The sequence below is a fragment of the Sus scrofa genome, chromosome 3 (genome assembly GCF_000003025.6).
Source record: "Sus scrofa isolate TJ Tabasco breed Duroc chromosome 3, Sscrofa11.1, whole genome shotgun sequence".
Taxonomy (NCBI): domain Eukaryota; kingdom Metazoa; phylum Chordata; class Mammalia; order Artiodactyla; family Suidae; genus Sus; species Sus scrofa.
In genome coordinates this window covers 112916096-112928004 of record NC_010445.4, presented here as the reverse complement: position 1 = coordinate 112928004, position 11909 = coordinate 112916096, and the positions used below count along the sequence as shown (strand labels likewise).

Below are 11909 nucleotides of genomic sequence, written 5' to 3'. Positions count from 1 at the left end.
AATCAAGATACCAAGCAGAGAACATTGGCAAGCTGTGGCGATAAGAACAGTGGTTGCCTCTGGGCAATCAGTACTTAGCATCAGGAAGGTCAAACAAAGACCTTCCTCAAGGAAGGCCCAAAGGGGAAAATGGGAGTGTGAACACAGGAACTAGGTGGCAGTAAACAGGCAAAGTCCAGAGACCTCAAGGTGATGACAAGCCGTGCAGCTGCCATTCAAGGGAAGACTGCATTCTTAAGAAGAGAGAGAGCAAGTGGCATTAAAGTGGTAGAGACAGAGACTCAAAAATATATGTGGGAAGAATGACAGACACCTTCCTGAGTCAATGTCTTTTCAGGCAAGGGTTTCTTACATGCAGTAGAGGCAGGTTCTGGAAGTTGAAGCTGAAGATTGGAACCATGAAATAATACCTTAATTTCTAGTGTGAGCATATAAATATACCTATTTTCTCGCTTGGTTTTGCCAATATTTGGACCAGATCCTGCATGGAGCAATTGTTTAAAAAGGTATAAACCCTAAGCTAGTAGTGAATTGGCATTTTCTTTCACCAAGTTTCAACTATTATATTACTTCGCAACTTTGGGTTTACCTTTTAGGTCTGCGTAGACTGTCATTTTATTCTTTTTTTTCTAGAGGCAGAGTTCATGCTTTGATCACTCTGTGGCCTTCAGTGGCAGATAGGGCTTGAGGCTTAGGCCTTACTCTAGCAAAACCTTTAATTAACTTTAGGGAAGCCAAATATTCGGTACTGGCTGAGCCTCCCACTTCTCACCTTCATGCAATATGATGTCCTGGAGAGGCTTTCTTCCCTTTTCCCTTGTGCATATAGTGCTGGCTCTGCCACTATCAGCATGACTTCTGGCAAGTCCCTAACCTCTCTGAGCCTTAGACTCAGCTGTAAATTATGTGCAGGAGTTGAATTATGATTTAAAAGCTACAACAGGAGTTCCCGTCGTGGCTCAGTGGTTAACGAATCCGACTAGGAACCATGAGGTTGCGGGTTCGGTTCCTGGCCTTGCTCAGTAGGCTAAGGATCTGGCATTGCCGTGAGCTGTGGTGTAGATTGCAGACGTGGCTCGGATCCCATGTTACTGTGGCGTAGGGCAGCAGCTACAATTCTGATTAGATCCCTAGCCTGGGAACCTCCAAATGCTGCAAGAGCGGCCCTAGGAAAGGCAAAAAGACAACAACAACAACAACAACAACAAAAAGCTACAACAGGGAGTTCCTTGGTGGTCTAGTGGTTAGGACTCAGCACTTTCACTGCTATAGCTCAGGTTCAATCCCTGGTCTGGGAATGGAGATCCCACATCAAGGCCCTGAACACTGTGGCCAAAAAAAGAAAAAGAAAAAGAAAAAGGCTATGACAGCTCTAAACTTTTAGGATCCTGACCCAAGAATAAATAAAATTTGTTAATAAATATAATTAATTCCCAAAGTTCCAGAATACTGAGTCCACTGAGAAAAGGCACTCTAGCTGATAAAACCATTGGAAACAATTGGGATAAAGAATAATTATTATTTTTTTAATGGCCGTGCCCATTGCATATGGAAGTTCCCAGCCAGGGACTGAATCCATGCTGCAGCTGCAGCAATACTGGATCCTTCACCCACTATGGCAGATCAGGCATCGAACCCTTGCCTTCGCAGCCACCCAAGCTGCTGCAGTTGGACTCTTAACCCCTGTGCCATAGTGGGAATTCTAAGAATAAATTTAAAAAAAATATTTTCATTTTTAGCTGCCCACTATCACCAATGTTTATGTAGTAGAATTAATTAGGCTTCCTACATTTAAAAATCATAACATTTCTAAAATGCCTCACAACATTGGGGTTTGAGTTAATCGAGCTTATTTTGAAAGGAAGAATGAAGCTAACACTGAAGATGTTCCTGACATGCTGAATGTTATGACTGAAATGATGACAAACCTGGGAAGCACCGATCATAGCTCAATTTGTGATTTGCATGGCTAGGCTATTTTAGAATTGTTGGTATTATCCTCATAAGACATTCCAAACTGGAGAAAGAATGACTCATAGAGTATACGGTTTAAGTGACAAGAGCAATCACAGAAACAAACTGGAGAGTAAGATTATTAGAGAAGACAGGCAGCTTCAGAAATGAAGCTTTAGAGGTAGCTGGGGAGGAAGAGTATAAGACAAGTCTTCAAAAATGGGAGACTGAGATTCCCTGGTGGCTCAGCAGGTTACGGATCTGGTGTTGTCACTGCTGTGGTTCTGGGGTTACTGCTGCGGTGCAAGTGCCACAGGTGTGGGCCAAAAAAAAAAAAAAAAAAAAAAAAAAAGAATGGGAGACTGAAACACGATTACCCTAACTGCCCAAAAAACTAATTTTAATTACATATTAAATGAACAGGAATCCCCGTTGTGGTTCAGCGGTTTATGAACCCAAATAGTATAGACGAGGATACAGGTTTGATCCTAGGCTTCGCTCAGGCATTGCTGCAAGCTTTCAGTGTAAGTCACCAGGAGAGCTCCGATCTCGTGTTGCTGTGACTATGGCCTAGGCTGACAGCTGCAGCTCCAATTCACCCCCTTGCCTGGGAACTGCCATATGCTGCAGATGCAGCCCTAAAAAGATTAATAAATACACATTTTGCTGGTGGGGGGTGGGTTGTAAAAATGCAGTTTTTACTTCTCTCTATCTCTGTTTCTTGCTTTCAAGATGTCTCAGGGTTTTCTCCTGCAGCAGGCTGAACCAGCCCACCAAGTTCGACTACTCTGCCATCACACCCTAGGTGTGTTTTAGAGCCACAAAGCACCCAGAAAAAAGGTAGGGCAGGAGTATGAATATTTAAACTACAGAAAGTAATATTTAAACTACCTGAGGCTGAGGAGAGGGAAGAAAGGGTGTTAGCCATAAGAAATGATAGTCAAGGAAGAGGCAGCTTGGGGTTGGGGTTGGCTTCACTATCCTTCAGTTTGGGACGCTGGTGGTTCAATTCCGGCCGAAGGGAAGGGTCCCGCTTCCGTATAGTGCTCTTGGGCCGTCCTTACTCCGAAAGGTGGCTAAAGTTCTGGAGCTGGTTCTCCATGTAGAGCACAGCACCGAGGCTTCCACTTGGCGGGAGGTGCTCCCAACGCCCAGGTGATCCTCGGCCCTCTGTTCCTCGCCCTAGAAGGCAGATTACATCATCCCAGCTTGAGCAGCGCGGCCAGTTTTTTCCATTTCAAACTCCTGGTATCTTGAACGCCAACTCTTGCTCCTTAAGCAAACCGGGATGGAGCCGTAATGTTTCCCAGGCCATGACTAGCCACGAGGGACGGCACTCCTGAATGCGCCTCATTTTAGCTTAGAGGCTATTAAATGACCCAGGGCGCTGCTTTTTCTAGCATATACGGGCTATGGCTACACAGGAACACATGGCCACCCAAGCCGGTGGCTGCCCCAAGACTCTCAGCTCAACACACGCGTCAAGCGCGGCGAAAAGCATCCTCCGCTCAGCCGGGAGGGCGATCCCGGGAGGAAAACGGGGGGAAGTCAAGGGGCTACTCCAGCGTGCCGCGCCTGCGCAGTCACTAGGCAGCGCCTCCCCGCGGGGCGTGCTCACAACGCCGCGCACCCTATCAGGCGGCCACAGGGAGCGCGCCCGCGGCCTCGCCCTCTCTCGCCCCTCCTCTCTCTCGTCTCCGCCCGGCCTTAGACCGAGGCCCAGAGAGCTGGAGCTTCACTCTCCGCCCCCGCGTGCCCCCATACCCCCTGGCGCGCGTGCGCAGAGGCGGGCCGCAGAGTGAGGGCGCGAGGAGAGGGCGGGCGTACGTCCTTGCGTGCGTCTCAGGCAGCGCGCACGCCGGCGTGAGAGGGCACGGGGAAAAGGTGGCTCTGGCCGGGGCGGCTCGGCTTCCTGTGGCTATGTAGCTGAGCTTGTCGGCTCCGGGTCCTCCTTCGCTGCCGTCGCCGCGCCCTAGCGCGGAGCTGCTGCTGCTGCTCGAGAGAGAGAGAGAGAGAGACAGACAGACTGTCCTCACGCCTGCCGCGCTCCCTCGACGGCCGAGCTTGCTCTCTAGCCCGTGGGAGCGTCCCGGCCGAGCAGCCCTGAGGGGGGAGGGGAGGCCATTTTGTCCCGACCGACTCCCCGGAACCGGGCGGAGCGGCTGGGAGAGGCTGCGGAGCCGTGGTCGCCGCCCTCGAAGGCACCGGACGCCGCCACCGTCGAGGCTTCCTCGACGAAGCCGTTCCTAGGTCGCCCGCGCCCTCTCGAGCCCTCCTTTTTCCCACGCCTCCCCGGTCCTCCGGCCTGAGAACGCCTGAGCGAGGAGTTGTCCGTAGTGAGAGGGACTGATCCCTTGGGGCCGCCGGCGGCGAGAGCCTGAGCCGCTCCTCCCAATGGCGAAGAAGACGTACGACCTGCTTTTCAAGCTGCTCCTGATCGGGGACTCGGGAGTGGGGAAGACCTGCGTCCTTTTTCGTTTTTCGGATGATGCCTTCAACACCACCTTTATTTCCACCATAGGTAAGACCTGTGGGAGGATGGCGTACGGTCTCTGCAGCTGCAAACCGTTTCTTTAACTCCAGACATCTTGCTTCGCGTAATATACGCCTTTGTTTCAGTGATTCCGATTCCAAGCGACAGACCCAAGTTACTGTTTGAAAGCCTCGAGCTTTCTGGGGCGGGGTCTTCCCATGCTCTCCATCGGTTCTTTTCCTTTCAGGTCTCCCACTCTGCTCAGTGACTGCTGTTACAAAATATGCAGCATTAACAACGTTCCAGAACCCTGTTTCTTTAAACGACTGGGTTGGCTTTTTCCATGTTTGTGTGGCGTTACTAGATGTACGATATTTGTAAGGGATTTATTTTGATGGCTGGGAGTGAAGCAGTAGGAGTCATTTGGCAAAGGCCTTAATTCATATACTTGAGGGCAAAGAGAAGATTCCATATGGTCATAACTTAGAGTAAACTTAAGGGTTTGTGTGAGGAATAATTAAAGCAAATTAGAAAGGAAAAGCGAGTTGCCCCGCGTTGACTAATCCATTGATGTGTCAAACAATCGGAGGCTCTTCGTGCTTGGGGTGGGACTCTATTGGTATGTTGGCTCACAGTGCTTTTTGAGACATCAACAGAAGCGGTAAGCAAATGGAAGCTGATCAGTTTCTGTCCTCGATTCTGAAAGAATGAAGTTCTCCCTTCTTTTTTACACTGGAATTTACAGGGAATTGTTTGCCAGTCATAGCTTTAGGACTTCTAATGTACTTCCACCTCATGTTTCAGAATTATTTATTGTGAAAGTAAGAGCTAAAGATTGACCTTTTAAGTCGGTTTCCCCTTTGAGAAGAGAGAAGCCTGTAGGAAAGTCCCTTTTGATTTTGCTAAGAAAATTTAGTGGCATTAAAATCAATTTTGTTAAAAGAGTTGTATGTGAACCCCCCCCAATACCTTAAAGGGCACGTAGTTGTCTCTGTCAGTTGGGGCCCTGCACGCAGCCGTGGGTCAGTGCAATGAAAACCATGTTTAAGTGTAATTGGTTTTATGTTGAAACGATTTTTAAAAAGCAGCTGCAGTCCTCTTTGAACTCTGGGAATTGTCAAAACTAAACTGATTTCAAACAGTGTATATAGCATTTTGAATCATTGATTTGGATTTCTTGTGAGAAATATTTGTCAGTTAATTCTCAAAGCAAATTATGCTAAAGTTGGGCGAGGGATCATTGTAAATGGATTTTCATTTTACTCCCTTTTTGGAGGGGGGTGAAAGGTCATTGTAATCATTATTTCCTGAGTGTCATACTGTTCTCTAGACCTGTTATAAATTTGATGAAACTTAAAACTTGTTCTCTACTTGTGGGTAGCACTTCCTACCACTAGGTTTGCTTTTAATGTTACACTTTTAGCTGTAGCTGGGTGGGTCAGGTGGTTAGATAGTTCAGCAAATATTTATTGAGCACCTAATGCTAGGTGGTGTTTTAGGCACTGGGAATAGATAAGTGGTGAACACAATAGACCTCCTAAGGAGCAGTCTAGTGAGGACAATGACTGTAGAGTGGAAAGTGCTATAGTAGGGGTAAGCATAGGGAGGAGGGGTGACTAGCCTAAATTAGGCTTGCATGGAGATGATGTCTAAAATAAAGTCTGAAGGGTAAGTAGGAATTGGATCAGAGTGGTGATATAGGGCCTTCCTGGAAAAGGGAACATAGAATAAACCTATAGTATGATCAAGGATTTAATTCATATGGTCAGCTTTAACCTATGTAGAAGTAGAGGCGGAGAGTAGGAAGCAAAACATTAACTCTGTCCACTCGTCTTTTTATTTTTATTTTTTTAATTTATTTTATTTTTGGCCACGCCCGGACATGCGGAAGTTCCTGGGCCAGGGATTGAACAGATATAGCAGTGACAACGCCTAGCCCTTAACTGCTAGGCCACCAGGGAACTCTCTACTCTCGTCTTTATGTAATGGGTGCATTATGTCATCTTATAGGATATAAAAATGCTTGATATGATTGAATTTTGATATATAAGATATGTTGAACATTGTAGACTGAGAAATTAATAAATACATCAGTGTAACATTCTGAGTACTGCTCCAGCACATTGCACGTGTTAGCTCTGTGTACAGGTTTAAAGTCTACTGGTGTCTTATACCAGTGCCATCCAGAAGAAATATAACGTAAATCTCATTGATAATATTTCTAGTAGCCACATTTAAAAGGTAAAAGAAGTTTTTTTGTTTTTGTCTTTGTCTTTTTGCCTTTGCTAGGGCCACACCCACGGCATATGGAGGTTCCCAGGCTAGGGTTCTAATCAGAGCTGTAGCCAGCAGCCTATGCCAGAGCCATAGCAATGCGGGATCCGAGCCGTGTCTGTAACCTACACCACAGCTCACGGCAAAGCTGGATCCTTAACCCACTGAGCGAGGCCAGAGATCGAACCCAAAACCTCATGGTTCCTTGTCGGATTCGTTAACCACTGAGCCTCGAACTCCAAAAGAAGTATTTAATAGTATATTTTACTCATTTTATTCAAAGTTTTACGATTATGTAGCCAAGATTAAAAAATAGTTGAGACATTTTACATTCTTTTTCTTCAGTGTGTGTCTGTTATATTTATAGATCATTTCAGTTTAGATTAGGCACATTTCAGGTGGTCAGTAGTCACACGTGGCTGCCGCATTGGACAATGCATGTGTAAAGAGTATAAACTCGCCAAACTCACCACTTGGCTAATGTGCAGATGATTAAATGTGTGATACTTTTAGGACATTGTAAATTTAGGCAGTTGACTAGGATTTTTTTTGTTTTGCTTTACTTTTGCCTTTTTTTTTTTTTTTGTTTTGGTCTTTTTAGATCTGCACCTGTGGTTTATGGAACATCCCAGACTGGGGTTTGAGTTGGAGCTGTAGCTTCCATCCTACACCACAGCAGTGCTGTATCCGAGCTGTATCTGCGACCTACACCACAGCTTACAGCAATGCTGGATCCTCAACCCCCTGAGCAGGGCAAGGGATTGAACCTGAGTCCTCATGGATACTAGTTGGGTTCATTACCACTGAGCCACTATGGAAACTCCTGCTTTTGCTTTTTTGAAAAACCTAGAGCATTCTCTAATTATGAATGATAATGAATTTGAATTGTCATTTGATTGTTAAAACCTCTTGAGGTTTGCAGAGAAGTAGTTACCTTGCAGGTGTTCAATAGAGCCAGCCTGCTGAATGAAGACTGGCCCTCATTATTTTAGGCACAGTCATTTTAGTTACCTGTTGATTATTGATTCTTAAAATAATTTTTATAGGCTTATGGTGCTTACAAAGACTACTGTATTTAAATTTTTCTGTATACTTTCAATTCCTGTGCATCTATACCAGAAGTTGTGTTTGTTGCTTATGGTCAGACTTACTGCAGAGTTGTGACAACAAATTACTGGTATGTTCCACACTCAGAAATCTCAAAGCGAATCCAAGGGCACTAGAATATAAGCTGCACTAAGGCAGAGAGTTTTGCTTGCTTGTTTTTTTTTTTTTTTTTTTTTTTTTTTTTTTTGTTTTGTTTTTTAACTGATAGATTGATAGATGCTAAGCAACTAGAAGAATCCCTGCATTTAATGGGGGCATGTTAAATAATGCAAGCAGGCAGGTAGCAAGTATAATCAGGATCCTCTAGAATTGGCTAGTTTTATTTTAATACTGTCCTTTCTACCTACTTTCTGAGCATTAAATATGTGTGGTAGATTGGGATCAGATTTTATTAAGAATGTTAGCTGTTTGGCTAACAGAGTAATTTTAGTGTAAAACCGGTCTCGGAAATTCAGATTGTTTGAGAAGTATTTGCGAAGAGTTACTAGTTTCGAATGAGCAAATTTCATAGGTTGATTTGGCTGTCACCCTCTTGACAGTATGAGCTCAGGAAAGCATACCCCTTTTTTGTTGTTTTTGGCCGTCAGGAAAGCATACCCCTTTTTTGTTGTTTTTGGCCGTCAGGAAAGCATACCCCTTTTTTGTTGTTTTTGGCCGTACCTGCAGCACACAGAAGGCCAGGGATTGAACCCACACCATAGCAGTGACCTGAGCCACAGCAGTGATAACACTAGATCCTTAATCCCCTGAGCCACCACGGAACTCCAGCATTACCCTTTTTAGTGATTTTATTGTTACCTGGACCTGCCCCAAAGCATAAATTTTTAGTGGGCTGTTTACTGAAAATGCTACCTTTTGGTATTATTAATCCTCTCTTTACCCTTAGACTCATGTTACTTTTCCTGTAGGAAATATCTTTCATTGAGAAATGGAGTCTCTTGGTTCCGTGTAAAAATTAAATTGGTAAAGTCCCTGGGATAGGTATAACGAATGAATGCACCCTTTTTGTTGTCCTGAGTGTTTTTGGTAAGCTTTGGAAGAGCAGGATGGCTCTTCTAACTTGCATTTAAGAATTTGTTGATTAAATCGAACTGAACCCATTTTATTTGGATAGACTGCTTTTTAGAGAAATGAGCAAAATCTTATTCATATTAAACATATCTGGACTTGGCTGTGACATTGTGGCAGTGGCTTATGCTGCCTAAAGAATTTCATTTGCATAGTTTTAGGATTCATTAAAAACTGCCCATTTTTCTGAAGAAGATACACAGATGGCTAGTAAGCACATGAAGAGATGTTCAACATCACTAATCATTAGGGAAATGGCAAATCAAAACCACTGTTACTTCACACCCATTAGGATGACTGACATCAGAAATGAACTTTGTCATGCAGTTATCTATTTGGGTCCCTGCTTTCATTTCTTTTGGGTATATACCGACAAGTGGAATTGCTGAATCTTATGATATTTCTATTTTTAATTTTTTGAGAAATCACCATATTGTTTTCCATGGTGGCAGCACTATTTTACATTCCCACTAGCATTGCACCAGGGTTCTATTTCTCCACATCCTCATTGACACTTATTATCTGTTTAGCAGCATGTACTATATAACAACCAAAAGGTGGAAACAACCCAAATGTCTATAGACAAATGAACAGATGTACGAAATGTTGCATGTACACACATTTGAGTATTTATTCAGCCTTAGAAAGAATGAAATTCTGATAGATTTTACAAGATGGATAAATCTTGAAAGCGCTGTGCTCAGTGAATCAAGCTTGCCACAGAATGACAAATGTTACTGTCTAAATCACTTATATGAGGTACCTAGAATGGGTCAATTCGTAGAGAAGGTAGAATAGTAGTTACCAGGGCCTGGGGACTTGGTAATGGGAAGTTATTGCTTAATGGGTACAGAATTTCAGTTAATGGGGAAAATTATTGCTTAAAGGGTACAGAGTTTCAGTTTGAGAAGATGAAAATGTTGCGGAGATGGATAGTGGTGATGATTGCACAACAATGTGAATGTACTTAATACCACTGAATTGTATACCTAAAAATGGTTACAGTGCACAAAAAGACAGATACTGCATAATGCCACTTATAGGAGGTATTTAAAGTTGTCAGATTCATAGAAACAGAAAGTAGAGTGTTAGAAAGTAGAAGGATAGTCTCCCAGGAACTGGGAGGAGGGGGGAGTGGGAAGCTGTTAAATGGATATAGTTTTAGTTTTGTGAGAAGAAAAAGTTTTGGAGGTTGTGAATATACTTAACACTACTGCATTACGCATTTAAAACTGGTTAAGTTGGTACACTTTCCATTACATGTTTTTTTTTTTACCGCAATTAAAAAAATGGTTTAAATGGTAAATTTTCTTATGTATAAACTATTAAAAGAAGCCCCCCAAACAAACAAAAACTCTTTGACCCTTGACACAGCTCTCTAAAAGAGCATTTAATCACAGACAGCTCCTTACTGTTTCATGTGATAACTGCTGTTAACCAGTGTGGTCTTTTAAGTCAAGAGGATCCTTTAAGGTACTTGGCCATACTTTATTATCACTGGTCTGTACTTGCGATGCTGGAGGCGGGTTCATATTTTTTGTTTTTGTATCTACATAGAACTATTTGGAATGTTAGAATCAAGGAATATTAAGATAGGGACAAAACCTTCAGTGAATATTAAGAGTTGGGACACTGACAAGGGTGAGTTGAAGTAACTTGCAAGAGATTATATAGCTAATTAGTGAAAATGTTTTGATTCATTAATTTGAATTTGAAGAGTGGAGTTACAGTGGTTTGTTGTTGCTGTTTTGTGTTTGATTTGACAGAAGTGGGGAAATAACAGGTATCAGCACCAGATATCAAGGGGTCTGTTCAGGTTACCTGTTCTTCGCAAACACAGTGCAACACAGCAGATCTGAGCTTACAATGTTAGAAGTAATTATTTTCTTTTCAAGAATTATGGTGTATAGCGGTGTTCAAGATGTGGCAAAGGAAATACTGATATTCCTGTTTGGTTTATAAAAGGTAAAGAATGGTAGGAGAAATACTGGACATCTATTTAACAGTACAGGGTTGCCCACGTAGTGAGGTAGTTGGTGCAGCTAGGATTAACAGAGAAATAGGGGCAAGTTGAGTGTTGATTTACAAATAAGAGACTGTTATTTAGCACAGAATATGAATTGTGTGATTAACTAAAGAGAGCTACATGAGAAAACTGCTTATGGAGATGTTTCAGTCATAAAGGAAGAATGTAAAGGAGCGTTAGTGAGTGTTGAGAACATTTGAACCCGTAAGACTGAAAAAAGTATTGTAAAGGTTAGGGATTTGCTTCCTTCAAATAAATGAATATTGGGGGTTAATGGAATGAGTATTTATTTATTTATTTTTTTCTTATTGTCTTGTTTTTGTCTTTTTGCCTTTTCTGGGGCCGCTCCCTTGGCACGTGGAGATTCCCAGGCTAGGGGTCTAATCAGAGCTGTAGCCACTGGCCTACACCAGAGCCACAGCAATGCAGGATCCGAGCCGAGTCTGCAACCTACACCACAGTTCACGGCAACGCTGGATCCTTAACCCACTGAATAAGGCCAGGGATGGAACCCGCAATCTCACGGTTCCTAGTCAGATTTGTTAACCGCTGCGCTACGACGGGAACTCCTGGAATAAGTTTTTAAAATTGGACCATAAGAAAAGGATTTTTTTCTTTCTTTCTTCTTTTTTTTTGTTTTTGTTTTTGCTGTGCCCTGTGGCATGTGGAAGTTTTCAGTCTAGGGATCAAACCTGAGCCACAGAAGCCACCCCAGGCACTGCCATGGCAACACTGGGTCCTTAACTGGCTGTGCCACAAGGGAACTCCCAAGAAAAAGAATTTGAAAAGATGACTAGAGAAATTTTGGAGAAGAAAACTCATCTTAAGGGAGATCTCAAATGAAGAAAATATTTTCTTTGAAGATAGTGCCATATATTTTGGGTTACAAGCAAAAGTGATTGCTTGATATTTATCCTTCTTTCCAGAGATGAAAAATCATGTTTTTGAGGAAAACAGCAACTGGTGATGGAACACTAAGTTTCTAGTATGATCCAGAAACAGAGCATC

The 11909-nt window shown here is 43.2% G+C and overlaps 1 protein-coding gene across 1 annotated transcript in view; it reads left to right on the top strand.

The window, feature by feature from the left end:
- Nucleotides 3817–11909, top strand: part of RAB10 (RAB10, member RAS oncogene family) — an 81999-nt gene continuing 73906 nt past the window's right edge. Inside the window, 1 exon segment of the mRNA NM_001243060.1 lies at nt 3817–4474. Coding sequence (NP_001229989.1) covers nt 4348–4474 — 127 coding nt within the window. The 5' untranslated portion in view covers nt 3817–4347.